The following is an 18006-nucleotide window of genomic DNA, read 5'->3' on the forward strand; positions in this document are numbered from 1 at the left end:
CGTGTGTGCGTGTGCGTGTGACCTTGCCTTAGGACCTCATTCACTAAACGGCGGGAAATGCCCAGAATTATCGTGTGGCAGGGGGAAAGCCACACAGCGGGCAAAAGTAAAGCAGTAGTCACTCTATTCACTAAGCTAATTATATGCACAAATAAAGCAAGCTAAAATATTCATTTGCAAGTTATCACATCACGAATTATGCAAGAGGTTTACCCCCACATTATTATAGTATATAAGGGCGCTTGAAAGAAAAGGTAAGTACGGTTCTGTTTATCACAATGACCGACCCAGGAGGACAGATTGAGGAATCTAATGTTTACAGACCAGGAGCTAAATGTATTAGCAGAAGTTGTGGGGAATTATGAAAGGCTTTTTGGTGCTGAATCAGCAAGACCATTAATTTCAATGAAGAGGACCATCTGGCAAAACATTAACGACAAAATAAAGGTGCTCCATAGGAGGAGGAGTGGGGATGACTTGCTTGCCCCAAAGACTCACAGCGTCCTGCGAGACAGTCAAAGCAGAGAAAGTCATTGTTAATGGAACATTTATGTTTTACTCTGCAAATCAAATAAATATTTGTTTGTTCAACTTGATCTCCCTCTGACTTATTTTGTAATATTATCAAAGTTAGCGATGCACTCACTCACTCAATTGAAAGTTCACTATTTACAGTTCAAGTGTCGAAATGTCTGTTTTTTTATGTTAAAAAAACTGATGTTGTTTGATTGCTTGCATTTATGACTGCACCTCAACTCTCATTCTATGTACATTAATTTATTGGACCTTTACGGTTTCCATAATTTTCTTTTGTATATTTTAAAGCTATTTTAAGCATAGCCTACTTAAATATCACACGTACATGGTAACATTATAAATATATTAACATAGCCAAAATTGTTGCATATAACAAGAAGCCAAACAGCTCTATATACACCTGCCCTGTAATCTTCATTTATCCCAGACCGTGAGGATGTGCGAGTCGTGTGCTGCTCCAGGATAGCGGACGATCTCCTCAGGAATCCTCAGTTTCGCATCACACATCATTTGTACATTAATGGAGTGATAATGATTCCTATTATGAAAGATGTGTTCTTTATTCCATTCTATGTGGGTGCAATTATTAGCCCCCAATACATCTGGATAGCCAGACACTTTGTAATAGCGCACTTTTATATAATGGAGAGCATCTGTCTCTCTGGGATAATAGATATAATTCCTGGTGCATTTCAACAGGGCATTCAGTACCTGTTAAAGATAGCATCTTTAAGCGAATATGGTTTGCATATCAAATGCCTCCCTCGCTGTATTTTGTGATGTAATTTGCATATATTTCTACACATTAACATTATTCATTCTATTTAAATGACTCAAACACGGTACTTTTTCCACACGCTTTTTTCCACATGCTAGGATGCCACTAGTTAGCGAATACAACAGGTGTACAAAGCACGCAGTAAAGGGTTTTACTGTTGCAAATGGCATGTTCCATCTCAAGGGTCTATCCTGTACTGAAAAAAAGTATATTATTAAGTCAATCAAGCTATCTGTAGGATGGGCAACAGTCTCACAAACACATTGCATAATTAGCACTTACTACCCAACAGCACACCTTTGCACTCAAAAGTTTGCATTCAACTAAAGTCAACAGTTCAACCCTTAATAAAATGTTTCAATGGTCGTAAACATAAAATAAAAATCACCAACAAATGTTGATTATAAAAACAGTTAAAGTTTAGGACTATGTTTTTATACTTTCAGTTTCCAAGCAACTAAAATGATCAAAACAAATAAAAAGATAGAACACCAATAAGACTAACAATGCTTTTACTCTTATGCAAAGGTTAATTTTTATCTATTCCAAATATTAAACAGGAAAGACTTATTAAGATGCACCATCTCGTTTCCAAGAGGGCTCGATCTGCAGGATAGGAATAGCAGAAAGCAGCACAAAGCCATTCACAAGTGCTCCACAGGGTGTTGGCAGCAACTTGTATGTGTGTAGAGCCTGAAAAGGAGTTGTGTGTGTGTGTGTGTGTGTGTGTGTGTGTGTGTGTGTGTGTGTGTGTGTGTGTGTGTGTGTGTGTGTGTGTGTGTGTGTATATATATATATATATATTATATATATATATATATATATATATATATATATATATATATATATATATATATATACACTGTTAGTTTGTTGAAGTGCCACATATTGCGGAAAGTTAATTCAAAAGTACTTCTAGAGGCCCGAGTAAGAATCTGGCATGAGCCAGAAACAGCAGTCCGCATGACCTGTAAGTCTACGGATGTGGAGTGGTGCTTTAGGTGCATTTTTATTATTTTTGTTGGAAACTTAAATCATGAATGTAACTGGAATGACCTAAACTTTCATGAGTGCAATTTTATGGTTCAAAACCCCACCCAGTAATTTTGATATTAATGTAACCTCATAAAAATATTAAAAGTATTTATAAAACATTTGCAAATGTTCTTACCTGTTTATAACCTGTCCCACACCACCCACTTAATGGGTCTGATATGAGATTATTTTGAGATTTAGTTTAGTAAACAATGTTTATCTTTAGTAGATCTACAGCATTGCATTGCTTCCGGGGCTAAGAGTACAATGATCTTAACAAATGTTCGTGGACTGCTGAATCAAAACAACTTTTTGTCATGTCAGATTCATCCTGATCCAAACACAATTTGAGCTTGTCAGAATTAGCAGATTAAATCTCATGCAGATGTACAGTGCTTATTTATTTTTTATAAAAGCAGATTGTGTGATTGTATTTTTTTGTTTTTAAACACATACATTCTTGTAAACCCTTTGTGGTTAACCATCAGGTTTGTGTAAGAGGTTAAACTGAGAGTACTATAAACATGGCAAGATCATGACAAGCTGTGAAATATGCCATACAAAAAGTAAATATTATAGCATTATTCTGTTTGGTCTTCAGCATTACACATCTGATACTATAATAACTAATGCACAGTACAGGGTTTCTGGTCAATTAATAAAGAAGAGCAAGGCTTACTTATGGTTTACTTAGTGCCCCCCCCCCCCCCCCCCCCCCCCCCTTTAAAAATGTGCTTGCCACTTGATTATTTTCAAATAGTTTAGGAATGTTTCTGCTACTGCCTACAGCACTAGAAGGTTATACTGTAGATAACATTGTAAAGCTCTATTACAGCTAAGAAATCCAAATGTAAATTAACAGAATTATCACAGAAATTATGTTTTTGTTACTGATAATGTTTAAAATGAAACATGTATATATGTTCGGTATTGACATTTAATGTAAAAAAAAAAAAAATAATAAAAATAAAAATAATAATAATAATAATAATAATTAAAAAAAAAAAAAAAAAAAAAAAAAAAAAAACTCTGTTAAACTTAGCAAATAACATTTAGGGGAAATCAATTCAAACTGACGGTGAAAGCATTTTACCAGCATACAACCTTCATTATAGAACTTGAAACTGTTGATTAAGAAATGTGAGCTGACATTCAATATGCACAGGCCATGGGCTGCTCTGTTTGGGTTTACATATTGAATGAGCAAATAAGGCTCATAGACAGGTTACATTCTGAGGCAATGATTACATGTTTATTCATACTGTATTGTTGATTGCAGTGTTATTTTCCTGAGGAAACTATCTACAGTACTTTCTGGTACTAAATGTGATTGTGCAGTACATTTATTGCTTTTCTGAATATTACTAAATAACTTTGCATATTATTTTGTATAAGATTCCCATCTTGTTTTCATTAGAAATGACTTCCCAATGCCATACTACAGTCTTATGATTGGTGTAACAAAGTGCAGGGAAAAATATTGAGCTGTGTTTTGTAAAGTAAAGTGTAGTTCAATTGACATGGAACCCTGAACTACATTTCCCAGGATTTCATATGTGTACAAACAGGTGTTAATTAGAAACACCTGCAATCAGTTAATTAGAAACACCTGCAGTGCAGTTTCTTTGACAAGGTTCAACATGTTGCTCTACTTTTTATTAAAGAGATAGTGTTTTGATTGGTAAATGGCTTAGCCATCCAATATTATAGTTTACTTTCGTCCTGAAGTATTTAGTTTAGTTCTCCAGTGTGGAGACAGGCGTTTTGTGTTGTTTTATTTCAAAACCATTGTCATACGTTTGTCATTTACAACTTCAAAACAACAAAGAAAATGAATATATGAGCACTGTCTCATTTTGTACCAGATTACTGCCGTAGTGAGTCTCCTTTGTTTACACCAGAAGATGACAACTGTGAATAAAAGAACCCCGCTTTGTCACACTGGTCATAAAGCCTAATATTGAATTATTGTATGTGTCTGGTCTTATGTCTGCTACTGTACCTTCAGCAGATGATTGTAGTTAATTACAAAGATAGAAGTGACAATAACAACAACAAAAAAAACTTGTTTGTTTGTTTTTCAGACAACAGAAAAACAGGTTCATGCTTTATGGCCTAGCCGATTCCCTGATTAGATTAAGGACATTAAGGGTCAATTCTGATATAATACAGATCTTGTACCTCCTTGTACCGTTAGCTCTGCTTTGCAAAACCAAGCTTAATCTTTTTTTGCCAGCATTATATTTAAATTTACACTGCGGCCTCCCTTGTTCTACTTAATCTTTTCTTGACTAAACTATATTCATTACATGGCTAACCACGTACAAAGTGGCTTGGTTTCCATCAATGGATTCTAAAGATACTCATAGACAATAAGAACAAAGCTTTAGTGCTCTATGAAGTCATCAGAATACTGAGATTATATAATCAATAAACCGTTACATGTCCAAATCTAAATATCGGATTATTACGCAGCAGTAGATAACCTAGAGTGGCATGTTGGTTAAATGTACATCATATTTGAGAATTCAAGTATAAGTGTAAGCCTGGTAAATTTAAACAAGCCAGACAACTACCATGTAGAGAGAGAGAAAAAAAGTATTTTTTTATCAGTTTTATTCCATTCATTGAAAGATTAAAATTGTCTCAGTTAAGTTCATTTTTCTTTTGTGGAATAAAACTGGCAGAACAAAGATTATATACAGTTATCTTTATTTGTGATGCCACTGTGAAAGTAAAAATGCACAACAAGTTAGCAAACATTGATAGTAAATAACATTGTATGTGCTTATTGGTGGTGAAAGTGTTTAAATGTATCCCTTCTTTGTACGGGCTATATTTGCTTGCATAAGCTTGGAGGTTAGCTAAGGTACTGTACTAAAGCTTTTGTTTATGCATGCATTTGCGAGCTTACAGAATGTATTATTTTGCAAAACATAAGCAATGTTTTTTAATTTTAAAAAAATTAAAAAAAATGAGTGTCCAATTATTTAATCCCTGATTTTCTCCCCAATTTATAATGTCCAATTACATTCCCTCACTGCAGCAATTCCCCAAACGGGAGAATTAAAGGTGCAGTTGGTGTCTCCCAATCCCACGACCAGGCCAGTTTCCTTTTTTACACCCAGAAACTCAAGGGAGTCAATGAGCTAATGGCCTCTGGAGAGCAAAAGCCAGCCCTGCAGGTGTCCAACTGAGCTTGCCAGGCACCTGGCCAGTAGGGTCTGCTATAGCACGATGAGGAGAAACAATCCTTGACAGTTTGGCCTCCCTAACATGCAGGTGCACCAGCGAAGACCCTAAATTTCACACAGCCAGGACACGAACCTGCACTCACCTGACTGTATGACTCACCTTACACACCATGTGGCCATGCTTTTAATTATTATTATTAATTTCTTAGCAGATACACTCATCCAGGGGGACTTACAGTTGTTACAAAGTATCACATTACAAAGTTGGTGAGCCATTCAGCAAACCCCATATAACCAATATTTTGGACAATAAAAATATTATGGACAAATTTAAATTTGTCTGAAGTCAGACTCTGAATGGAAGCAACACCTATCCAGGACCTTTCTTTCCCCCTAGACCTCTTTAGTGGTTTGCAGTTTAGAAAGATTGAATTAAGAACATAATAGATGCATACAGATCAGATGCATACAGACAAGGATACACAAAATAATTTTCCAATAAATAAATAAAGTACAAACGTTTTTAAAAATGTAATCTTCCAGTCCCCAAAACAAAGCAGTTCACAGTATAATATGTTGATGAATTGAAAATGTGTGATGTTGATGTTGTTGCATGATTATTACATGGTGCATTAAAAGCCCCTATTTACTGTATGCACTTATCCTGCCAGCAATGGTGATAGAGACAAAGCTACAGCAGGTAGAGCTGATTAAGAAATTGTTGATGGTTGCACTGTCAATACAGGAGTAGCAGATTAAGCCTTTGAAAAACAGGTTAAACCACCAGTGGAAGTTAGTCAACTATGTGTTGTGATAATGTGTTGGTATATTTGAAATGTTATGTTTGCATGTGTTACAAGTTGCATAACATAAATGCAGACTTGTGTTTACATTTCTAATTGGCCAAATCTCTCTGGAAGGTATTGTAAAGGTCTAAATGACTCAGTATGCAGTTTGCAACACCATCACATGTGTTTTGTTTATTCTAAAAAAAAAAAATGTAACAATATGGTATCAACACAACCATTTCTGCCATCCCTGTAGATCAATTTATTCTGGCCATGAGAACTCCTGTCCACCCAGTTCAATGTTAAGATGATCATATAAAATATTACAGTACAATCCAATTTGTTTCAGAAACACATGAAGTATCGGTAGAAGGAAAATTATTTCAGAATTCGGAAAAGATTCATTTTTGCGTTATGGTATCTGAATGTTTTGATTCCAGTATTATGCTTGGATAAAACAACAAGGTTCATGAAATACTGCCGAATGTGAGTCCTGCTATTATTATTATTATTATTATTATTATTATTATTATTATTATTATTATTATTAATAATGTGATTAATGACTCAGTGTAGCCCAGTACAGATGAAAAGAGGCCAGGATGCAGGAGTGTTGTAATCCCTGCTCAGCCCCTTACAAACACTCTCATCTTTTACCTACCAGCCAAGATTCCATTTAAGATGAGTCACAGCATCTCAGCTTGACAGTTCTAGGTGAATAATTTATTTAATCTCTTTCATCATTTAGAAAACTTAAAACATTGTGTTCAAGTATTTTCTTCTATACATTTTCTATGCTTATTCTCTTTTGATTTCTGAAAAGAACTAAACTATGGCCAGTCCTAAAAATGTCTTTAAACTTTTTTTTTTTTTCATTTTCAGCCTGATTTTTTACAGCTGTTAGAACACCTACCTATATATGATGACTGCCATTCCTCTCAAGGGTTCTGAGTTCTGTTGCCTGTGTTGTTTTCTTTCCTGGCTCTTGAGAAATCGTGATACAGTGAAAATTGATTTTCTGGCAGCTGGACATGCTTTGTAACAGATTGATCAATTTGACTTGATTGATCTTTAAATTGGTTATGGGGAATAAGATGCACAAGTTTACTTTAAAGGCAATTGTAGGGATGTCTCTTCCTCCCTATCTTGCTATATAATTGGTGAAATGAAATAAAAAAATACATCACAAAAATAACTGTGTTAATGCCTAATATTAATTTAACAGTGAGTCATTTTCAGCTGGTCTACACTTTACACCTGGCACAAATCTATGATGATATTGTATTGTAATGCTTTGAACAATAGAATAGGGTTGAAGTGATGCCCAGGGGATCATCCAGGGAAAACCAGACATCTGTCTCCGTGGAGTGTTGTCTGGTACAGTATAAACATACACAGTACTGGTACAAATGATCGAAACAACAAATGATGTACAGTAAGACTAGGGGTGGGGATTGTATTGCCCATGTTTCTTCACTGAGACCCCTTACTTAATAAATACCCTGGTATCTCTGAATAGATCATCGTCTCCTCCTTAAAAACATGCTTAATATTTTAATGAGCAAGACATCTCACAAGTAGAATGGCACCTGAAATGTTCTCCTTTTTTTAGGAAAGTAGTACTGGGCTTGGGGAGTTTGTTGCCAGATAAGTTCATTGGATTACTTTCTCATTAAATATCTTGGTATCCCTCAATAGGAAATCGTCTCCTCCTTAAAACTATGCCAAACAATACTACAGCCAGAATACTTACTCGTACCACGTCTACATGTCATATTTCCCCAGTTTTAAGGTCACTTTAGCTTCCAATGCAGAGTCATATGCATTTTTAAAAGGTTGTTCCTCACAGAGTGTCCATGGATTTTGTCCTGCCTACTCGTGTGAATGAGTTAACCCTTACCACCCCTCTCTAAGATTTGCCTGTAAGAATCTCTTTATAATGCCAAGGGCATTTAGTTCTTGAGCTACATCACTTTGGAACTCACTTCCAGTTTCTGTAAGTAATGCTAAGACAATTCCTATTTTTAATCTAAGATAATAACCAATTGTTTGTTTGCGTTACTAGCGAGCAGCACAGAATTCATTTTGGCTTCTTGTGTTTTTGCAAAGCACCCAGGGATGCTTGTGCACAAAGGATGCTATATAAATGAGATTTGTATGGAATGGTGTGGTATAATATAAATATTATTTTTACACTTCTCTTTTGGAGTGTAATAAGAACACCATTTTTCGGCAAGGGTGTCACAAATTCAGTGCTTACAGAGATGTCAAGACCTTTACTCCAAAGAGAAACACAATTGTTAATTTTACAAGACTGCAGTAGTAACAAACTTTGAAGGGATATATTTGCCTGAACCGAAGCTCTTTGTAACATTGCATTTGTTTCCCATTATGGAATCTAAAAATGGCTTTCAGTGTAGGTGATTTGTGATTGAGAGCCCTTTTTATACCGTACAAAGGAGTTCAGTTCTGGTAGCATAAACTCATACCAGTGCATTTTTAACACTGTCTTACTTCACATACTGCTGGGTTCAAAATGTAAGGGCCTCCTATTGTATTAATGAAAATTGTGTGACTTAGTTTACATTTTATAATTTAAATGAACGCAGGTTGATTTATTTATCTATATTACAATAATACATGCTGGTATAACAAAGCAATCCACATGAGAATAAGCTAAAGGTCTCTGCAAACGTACAATACTTTTTCTACATGCTAATGTAATATCTAACATCGCAAGTAAATTTCCATGTTTATACTATGTGACACACAGCAGAGATAGGTCTCATTCGCTTCACATGCCTTTTTTGTCAGTCCTCTTGTTCCTCGGAATCCACCCATACGTTCTTATTACTTTTCCCCACGCCCACCTCCTGCTTTACTCCACCCCCGTGCTGTGTACATGCATTGTTGACTGTTGGGCTCCCTTCTCTCGCGAGTTTTACATTGTGCTTGAAACCCAACCCCGGTGAAGCCGGCCGCTGTCTCTATATAGCAGCGTGAAACCATTGATTGTGTAGGAGGAGTCGCCGCTCTGAGTGCTGTGGCAGAATCCTTCACCAAGACGAAAAACTGAGAAGCACGCTTTGTAACCCTCACACTGGGGGATTGGGTGAAACGAGGAAAACATTTTACTTTGCCGTGTAAGCTCCTGCATGAACTTAATGTTTTTTTTTTTCAATAAATACACGTTGGCCATTCTTAACAGACATTTGGAAGTCTGGTTTTCTGCTAATATTTTAAGTACAAAAATATCGACGGAGCTGTAGCGGGCAGCCAACAAACGAGGTCGCTGAGCCAGGAAGGAGTGTGGCAGATTCATTGTACTTTTAATTATTTAAACTCGCTGGAGATTGTACGGGAGATAGGTTATTGTTTATAGCGCTGTCTTGCACGCGAAAGAAAGAGTGTATCAAAATATTGTTAATAATTATTAACTGGTGGTGCCATGTCCGCGCCATCATCGAACACATCCCAGGGTCTAGCCGGGGATTTGGCTCTCAAGCCCATCGGCCAAACCCCGAGCCAGAGCCGCTTTCAGGTCGATCTGGTGGCGGAGGCAGCTGGAGCTGCGTCTGGTGGCGATGCCTCTCAGAGTACCAAACCGACTACAGCATCGCCAGATGCAACCGGGGACAAATCTGCTTCAGACAGTGGCAAGCAAGCAACATCACAGCATCCACCCGGAGGCGAGGAAGCCAAAGGCAGATTCAGGGTTGTCAACTTTGTGGACCCATCTGGCGCCGAGAGCCCACCAGAACTCAACGTTGTGAACACCGATGGTTTCCAGAATGGGGATACGGTTATGAGCGAAGGGAGCCTACACTCCTCCACTGGGGGCCACCATCATTATTACTATGACACCCATACCAATACCTACTACCTGAGGACTTTTGGTCACAACACTATAGACGCGGTACCTAGGATCGACTTTTACAGGCAGACGGCCGCGCCACTCGGGGAGAAGCTGCTGAGACCCAGCCTGGCAGAGTTGCACGATGAGCTAGATAAGGTAAACTTATCTTTTTGCAACAATACACACCGCCATGCATACATGCATTATACCGAAGGAATATACCGAATAATTACATGTAACTCATGGTGACTGACTTTCAAGTAGAATGCTGAACCACTTTAGTGTTTTGTAATTCTTACAAAAACTACATTATAAAATCAGAAATTGTAATGTATCTGAAAGTGTTAACCTTTGCATTCATCATAGCCTGAAATCTGGGTTAATTAGTTTTTCTGCCTAAAACTATACACTGTGATAAGGCAATTTAAAGGTTGGGAGACACCCTAAATTGAGATTCAGTACATCTGAAAATGAGAAATGTGTTGGGGTTTGTACACGAGTCCTACTGTTAGGGAGTAGAATATTTTCATTTGCTCAGCGGGTCTGCTGCGGCTTACACTGCTGTCTGTGGAAGTACAGTTCTGCTTTATATCATCTCAGTCCAGACTCTGGCGTCCTTCATATTTTACATTAATAAGCCAATGCCTGTATTCACTGGATATCAAGCTCCGTTGCATATGTATTGTGTATTTATATCAGATTCTTCATATAAGTATCTGTGTAACGTTCAGATGATGTGAGATCTATGTTGTTCAAGTCCCATAATTAAAAATGTACCCACTTGAACATGGCATCCAGTAAAGGTACAGTGTTGAAAATATCCTCTGGTACTGTAGCTGGGCTGTTGTAGCTCAGGCATATTGGTTGATGGACAGGTCTAGATCCACTATCCCAGTTAATTGTTCAAACCAATTGCATCCTTCTTTCTGGTCATCTGTTTGGAAGAAATATGCCCATTGTTAAACTATAGACAACGCCTGCATGTGTGCACAGAATATACTTAATAAATAATATAATATTCAAGCTATCTGCTGTGCAGTAGTTTACCCATGAAACAGATGCTGACACTTCTAGAATTGCAGCCTGTGATAGGTACAGTACATATGGCTAGATAAAGAAAAACATGAATTACAGTTCAGTTTATTATACAGTAAGTGAAAGAGGTTGCATATTTAGCATCTTCACCATTATGTTTTGGTTTTCTAACACAAATTTGTTCCTATTCTGAATCATATGAGCTACTGGTTAGATATTTGATGCGAAGGGTGGAAGTTTAAATCACACCATGTTTTACCCAGTCTCAAGCTTCAATCTTATCAGTAATATGCCATGATGCTGTGATCATTTTCTTCTGCATGTCCAGTCACTAGTGAAGAGACTATTCATTTGGTCAACCCGTTGGTACCTAAGTAGAGGCTGTTGAATCTTGCAAACACATGTGGAGCAATTAACTGCTAGGGGCCAACGTGACTGAAGGTCAGTTACTTCTCCAAAACAACATAACTATTTGTTTTCAGGGATTACTCGTTGCACTATGCACCACAGGGTATGGTCTGAGATTCGGAGACGACTGTTGATGTCGGTTACTTAGTTGTCAAATCGCAACCAAAAAACTTTGCTTATGGAGCAAAGTAAAAAAAAAAAAAAAAGTCTTCAGACATTTTGAAACTAAAAAGAGAGAAAAAAAGTTTAAATGTGACATTCTTTGACTAAACAGATTATTTTATACATTCAAACCCATGAAGAGGTTCAACCCTTTCAAATGACAAGATACATTGGGGGACTACTGTAATACAAGAACAGCAGTTGGTGACTTGCTAAACCCACTTGCAGGGTTAGTTCCTTACAGTTTTATGTTGAGTACTGTAGCTACATGCAGCTGTTTATAAGAGGTTTATTCTAGTTTCTGAAGTTGTCTGTAGACAATAGAAGTAAAACAAGGCTTGGCAAATTCACCTGTCTGAAATTGTTTTCCCCCAACAGAAACCTAACCTATTGGTGTCTAAGTGGTTATTAACAGTTAGGGTATAGCCTAGTTTCTGAAGATGGGAGGGCTAAATATAATTAGGGCTTCTGGTTTTCGGTTTTAAACGATAAACGCACAGCCTGTGACCATAAGGATTTAATTGTGGAAGACAGCAAAGAAGGTACAATTGAAGTGTCACTATACATATTGTGACGGAAAAAAAACGAAGTAACCAAATGCAATAATTTCATACGGTATATAAAAAGCGAAAGCTCTGAAAAAAGAGTTAAATAAAACTCGAAATGAATAAAAAATGGAAAATGGAAGACCTAAATATTTATGTGCACAATCAAGGTACCACACATGCAGTACACCTGTCCATTGAACTTGAGTCAGCCTGTTTTGTGCTAGACAAGTTCAGACAAACCGCATATGTTTATTGGGAAAGTCAGACATGATCTAGTCTCAGCTGGGTTAAGAAATGCATACTAAGAATATTGCTTAAAGTAATAAGGTTGGCGCGATTATTGATGAGTAACCGAATATCAAAACCGGGCGTCGTACCAGGAGAAATTAGTTGGAAAGAATATGTGCATGAACAGGTGCTAAGCTACTTCATCTACTGTAGTGTATTCTGAGACAGTAGCACACTTCTAAATACCAAGTTTAGTCATTGTTTCATTTTGAAAACCGTGGCAACATATTTCAGTCAGTCTTCATCAGCAGGTAGGCCTACTGCTTGAGGAATATGTACACAACATTTTTGTTTTTTGATGAAGTATAATCACTGCCTACTGTATAGCTAGCAATGGAGAACAGCATCATTAAAATGCATCTAAAGCTGTCATAAACCTGATACCTGTATGTAGCAACACCAGTGTACTGTATAGCTTTTCAACTAGAATGTGTGCCAGATGGACAAATCACATGAAAGTAGCCATGATTTTCGATGCATTTTTGAGTAACTGAGCCCCTCATTAATCCCTTTGGAATATTAATAAGGCATTGTTTAGAGGAGGACTTGCATTTCTTTCAAACAATGGTTTGTTTTGAAAGTCCAGTCTGGTACTGACAGTACTGTACTATTATTTCACTGGAAGCACGAGCTGAAAGTGCCTGGAGGATGGAGGATGGAGGTCAGTGTGATAGTGAAGCCTGCAATGCATTTTTAATAAAGTGGCCCTCTCTTTCTCTAATCAAAGAGCTGCAGTTTATTGTGTGCCAGACAGTTTACAGCTATGGCCAAAAGTTTTGCATCACCGTGTAGAATTAACACATTTTGCTTCATAGTCGAGTGAAACCTGGTGAATAAAGTTACGTTAATGTATTGAATTGCATACCGTTTTGTAGTTTTCCATATACTTTAAAAGAAAAATAGAAATAAAATTAATCCTAAAATTCTAAGTGATGCAAAACTTTTGTCCGTAGCGACTAAATACGCTGAAAACTCTGTAACCGGGGTCAGTTCAGGTCATCAAAACCTTCTTTTATTTATTTTTTTGGATCAACCATTCAATGTGGGCCCTCAAAGTGGTTGATACACGTGTTTGTTTTATTAAAAAAATGTAAAATGTGTGAGTTGTACTTGTTTATATTAATGTGTAACAAAACAGTAAGCTAGTTACATTTTCTATGGATTTGTTTAGACTTTCTGACTAATGTACTGTAGTTGCTGTTGCAGTTTGTTCTGGAAGAGTATAGTGACTTCTGCTGAGAGGCTGATGGGGTTTCACAGTGATTTTAATGGAAATCAATACTGACCAGTCAGGTGGGCCTCTCTGTCTGTGGGAAGGGTTGCAAACTGGTTTTCAGTCGTTAATCTATTATCAGGCAGTTTGTAAGCCAATAGTGTAAGTACATATTGTTAGGCAAGGAATAGTACTGTACCTTGTTTTAATTTGAATTGCTTTTAAATAGTGTTGTAAGCAGCTTTAAATCCATACACTGCATGTATTGTATGTGTATAGGTGGTCTCCATGCAAGCTTCCCCAAGCACTGACTGCTTAGACACCTTAATCCAATTCCATACTACCTTTGGTATTGAGTTTTGGGCCTATCCCATGAATACACTTAGACGGCATCTTTATAATATCAAGTGGTGATATCCACAGAGGACCTGGTTGAACAACCACACTTCTTTCACTTGCCACCTGATTTGAGCTCGGATCCCAGCTGATTAACTTCATGTCATTTTCTCAAGAGAGCTGCTTGTTTGTTTCAAGATACAGAGTAGACTTTTGGGTTCTCCTTTCGGAAGGAGCTCTGTTCATTTGCTGGGGAGGGGGAGTGAAGCTGCCACTTTTGGATCAATAAACCTGACTGACTGGAGCTCAGCATCCTTCAACAACAAACAGAGACCTGGATAATTCTGTAATATTGCTCCGTCCGGTTTATCTGGCACTGTCCAGTTAAACTATAAGCAACTCTGACAAGTAACATTATTAGTTTTATGATCCTTTATGAACAGTTTTGGGACTATTTTCCTAAAACTTCTTAGTGAAAGAGTACCTGACAAATCATTATGAGTTCAAGGTAAATCTATGTTTTAAAGTGTTTATTTTAAGAAAATAATGAGAAAAAAAATAGTTTTCTAATAGCGATAGTGCCCGTCGATGAAGGGTGTACCAAGTGGTAGTTGACCGCGACTGGAGTTATGCGTCCCAAGCCGAAGGTGAGGGCGCTGCTGAAAGTCAAGGCAGGGCTCACAAAATTTGGTAATGGTACTTGCCCTTCGGGCAGTCCATTGTAGACATTTGTTTGTCCAAAAAATGTCAAGTTGCCCGTAATTGACCTATAGACTGTGATTTGTACAAAGCACACTGTACACAATATAGGTACAGTATCTCAGGGTTCATGCACTTTTTCAACGTAATTCCATACTTTTTCCAGATTTCCATTTGTTTTTCCCAGATTTTTGTTTTAGTTTCTACTAGTTTTTTGATAGTTATCCATATATACGGGCAGCCACAGAGCATTATAGCTTTTTGATCGAGAGCAGAAGTTGCTCCTGGTTTTCTAAAAGTATTTGTCAGAATCTGGAGGGTCATATCTAGCAAGAAACAATGCAGGTAATCAAAAGAGAAGAAAGATACAATCTAAGAAATGTCCAATATTTGAGAACTACGTTGCATTATTTACAAAATGAATATACAAAGTTGTATACTGCAAGTATACTTGTGCCAAAATAGGATAGTATAGTGGTACCAATAGTATACTAAAACCAGACAATTTTGGCACAAGTATACTTGCAGTATGGTACAGGATTCGGATCCAAACTTCTTTATACCCTCTGTTAAACGTTGAACACTATGGGAGGTGAAACATAACATAAATGAAATAACAAATGTGCATGCATTTTATCTATATATCGATATAGATATATAAAAATGTGCAAGTGTTGTGTATTTAGCATATATGTCAAATACTAAATACAGTATACCCTCAGTACAACAGCCCTGTTTGGGTCCAAAGCCTTTTGTTCGCTATAAGAAAAGGACAATCCAAAACGAACAATATAAGCTGCTGGAGTAAGTTAAGGAAGTCATCTAGGATAAAGGCATCAGCTAAATTATTAATAGTTAGTACTGTTTTATTCTTTGATTTTATTTATTATTACAGTATTAATCACTACTAGTACTAGTGATACTAATATCAACGAGATTGTGAATAAAAGTACAGTACCCAATTTATGGCATGCTGCATCCAGTATTCTGGCTATATCCTATTCAATCACCCCCCCCCCAACCCCCCCCCAAAAAAAAGGACATCACCAAAGTTTCCGTTTTGTTTCAATTGCAAATGTTAATTGAAATCTTTGTTCCTTATTTAAAAATAAATAAATCAATAAAAAATCAAATGTTGCCCAATATAAAAGTATATACTTTGGCTGTCGTAGTGTCCATTTTACTCTTCGTTTTACTGGAGCAGACAGTCGTGTGACATATACCAGAGTGCTGACTAGGTAGGATTGCTTGAGTTGTCAGGGGTGTTACACGTGGCAATCCTCGCGGGATTTGGTCACAAGCAATGTGTACGTGTACATGTACATGTACGTCACCCCGGAAATCACTGAAGCATTACCAATGAAAAACATTGATCCCTCTAAACGTGTTTTACGTGTTTTTGCGAGCCCTGCAAGGTATACCTCGTTTACCGCTTGCCATTAAAGGTTCCGAGAAGGTGGAGAACATTCAGGTTAACGGTATCCTGTAGCTGTTTTATACCTGTGAACTTCGACTGTATCTAGAGGCGTTCCTGTAAGTGCTGATACAGTAAAAATAACTCAATTTCTGATTCCTTGTTCATGTTGTGTATTGCTCTTACCAGTGTGGGAAAACAAGTCTTTGAATTACAGTACCTCATATACAGTATAAACTACTATTTTCCTTTTCCGTCACAATCAACATGATAGCTACCTTGATTTGGCACCAGAGCGATTGTACATCTGTAGACATTTAGGATTGGTCTTGGCTATAATTTGGCGGTACATTCTTGATTTTAAGGTTTCTGGTACTGTGAGATTGTATTACGATTATGAGAACAATCTTTATGCAGTGGATCATGTTTCACAGATAACAGTGGCAGTGAAGTAACAAGATGCTTTTGAGAAACCCCGTTTTGCCCTCCCACATTAACTGCTGCGTTCAGCCTGCTGTGCAAGGCTTATTAAAGGGGCTTTTTAACACTGTACTGTAGTTCACTTCACAATGCACTTTTTCATAGGTCTACTTACTTATTTGTATGAAACTGATTTTTTAATGTAGGTCTAACAGGGTGGTGATACCTGGGTCGTCGGTGAATAATACTGAGGCAGATACAGGTCATTGGGTATTAACACGCTGCAGAGGCGTGCAAATTTAATTACAACACATGTGCTGCCAGTAGGGTACCATTAATGATATTGCTAGTGTCAGATTTCATAAAGAAAACAAAATAAAACTAAAAATAAGTTTGCCACACAAGACGAGCGCTAGTCCCACTAAAAGGATCGTCCCGCTGCAGGAACCTACTACACTACGCAAACCCTCTCTGCACTGTTTGGGATCAACATCCCCTAAACTGACTTACTTCTGGGCTCCCGGAGTCCTGGCTTCTTTAAACTGCCTTTTCAAACGGCCTTGGCTAGGCAATGCTTCACGGGCAATGCCTTCACGTGCACTGTCTTGGAGTGGAATGGTTTCGTGTAGTAGTTCTCTCCATGGAGGGGATACTCTCCTCCTCGATATCAACACAGCGAGCTGTTGCTTAGCGCCCATCTGTATGGCTATAGCCGTTCACGTGCTAGCTTTACCCTACAGATCTCTTCACCCCCACATTACAAATAATTCTACCAGTCAAAATCAACAAGCCTTAGTAATGCATTTTGAATGCCCTTGATATGAAATGTTTTGATCAAAAAATTTCTTCTATAGAAATCTGTGTGTGTGTGTGTTTATATGTGTGTATTGTTATAAACACAGTGATTATGTAACTTCACATTCTGTCTTGAAGAGATTTACCAATGTGGTTTCCTATTTCTGTATTTTGCATACCGTATTGAGTGCATTGCATTGCTGGAGAACAATTTCACAGCTGTTCAAATAGGGCATTGTATTCTTCTGTGTATTGTATTATTTTATTTAGCAAAGAAATAGACCTTAATTACAAGAGGCTTATGAGCACTTGCAGTAATAAACTATTAATAGTTGTCTGTTTGAGTGTATATGGAATGGTAAAAAAAAAAAAAAAAAAAAAGTTTATAGTTCATCATAGAAACATACGTTAATTCAGTGGATTGGTTTGGTCTTTTGTTGTGAATATTCATCATTCACGACATGATCATGAAGCTGCTGCAGTGTGTTGTGGTATAGAGA

At 37.3% G+C, this 18006-nt stretch overlaps 1 protein-coding gene across 2 annotated transcripts in view; it reads left to right on the forward strand.

The window, feature by feature from the left end:
* The first annotated feature begins 9334 nt into the window (after positions 1-9334).
* Positions 9335-18006, forward strand: part of LOC121315607 (solute carrier family 12 member 2-like) — an 82979-nt gene continuing 74307 nt past the window's right edge. Inside the window, exon 1 of one of the 2 annotated variants that reach the window (XM_041249854.1) lies at positions 9335-10344. In XM_041249854.1, coding sequence (XP_041105788.1) covers positions 9781-10344 — 564 coding nt within the window. In that variant the 5' untranslated portion in view covers positions 9335-9780. The remainder of the gene's footprint in view (positions 10345-18006) is intronic. The other variant, XM_041249844.1, reaches the window with a different exon arrangement.

Source organism: Polyodon spathula, chromosome 1, assembly GCF_017654505.1.
Source record: "Polyodon spathula isolate WHYD16114869_AA chromosome 1, ASM1765450v1, whole genome shotgun sequence".
In the NCBI taxonomy this organism is placed as follows: Eukaryota; Metazoa; Chordata; class Actinopteri; order Acipenseriformes; family Polyodontidae; genus Polyodon; species Polyodon spathula.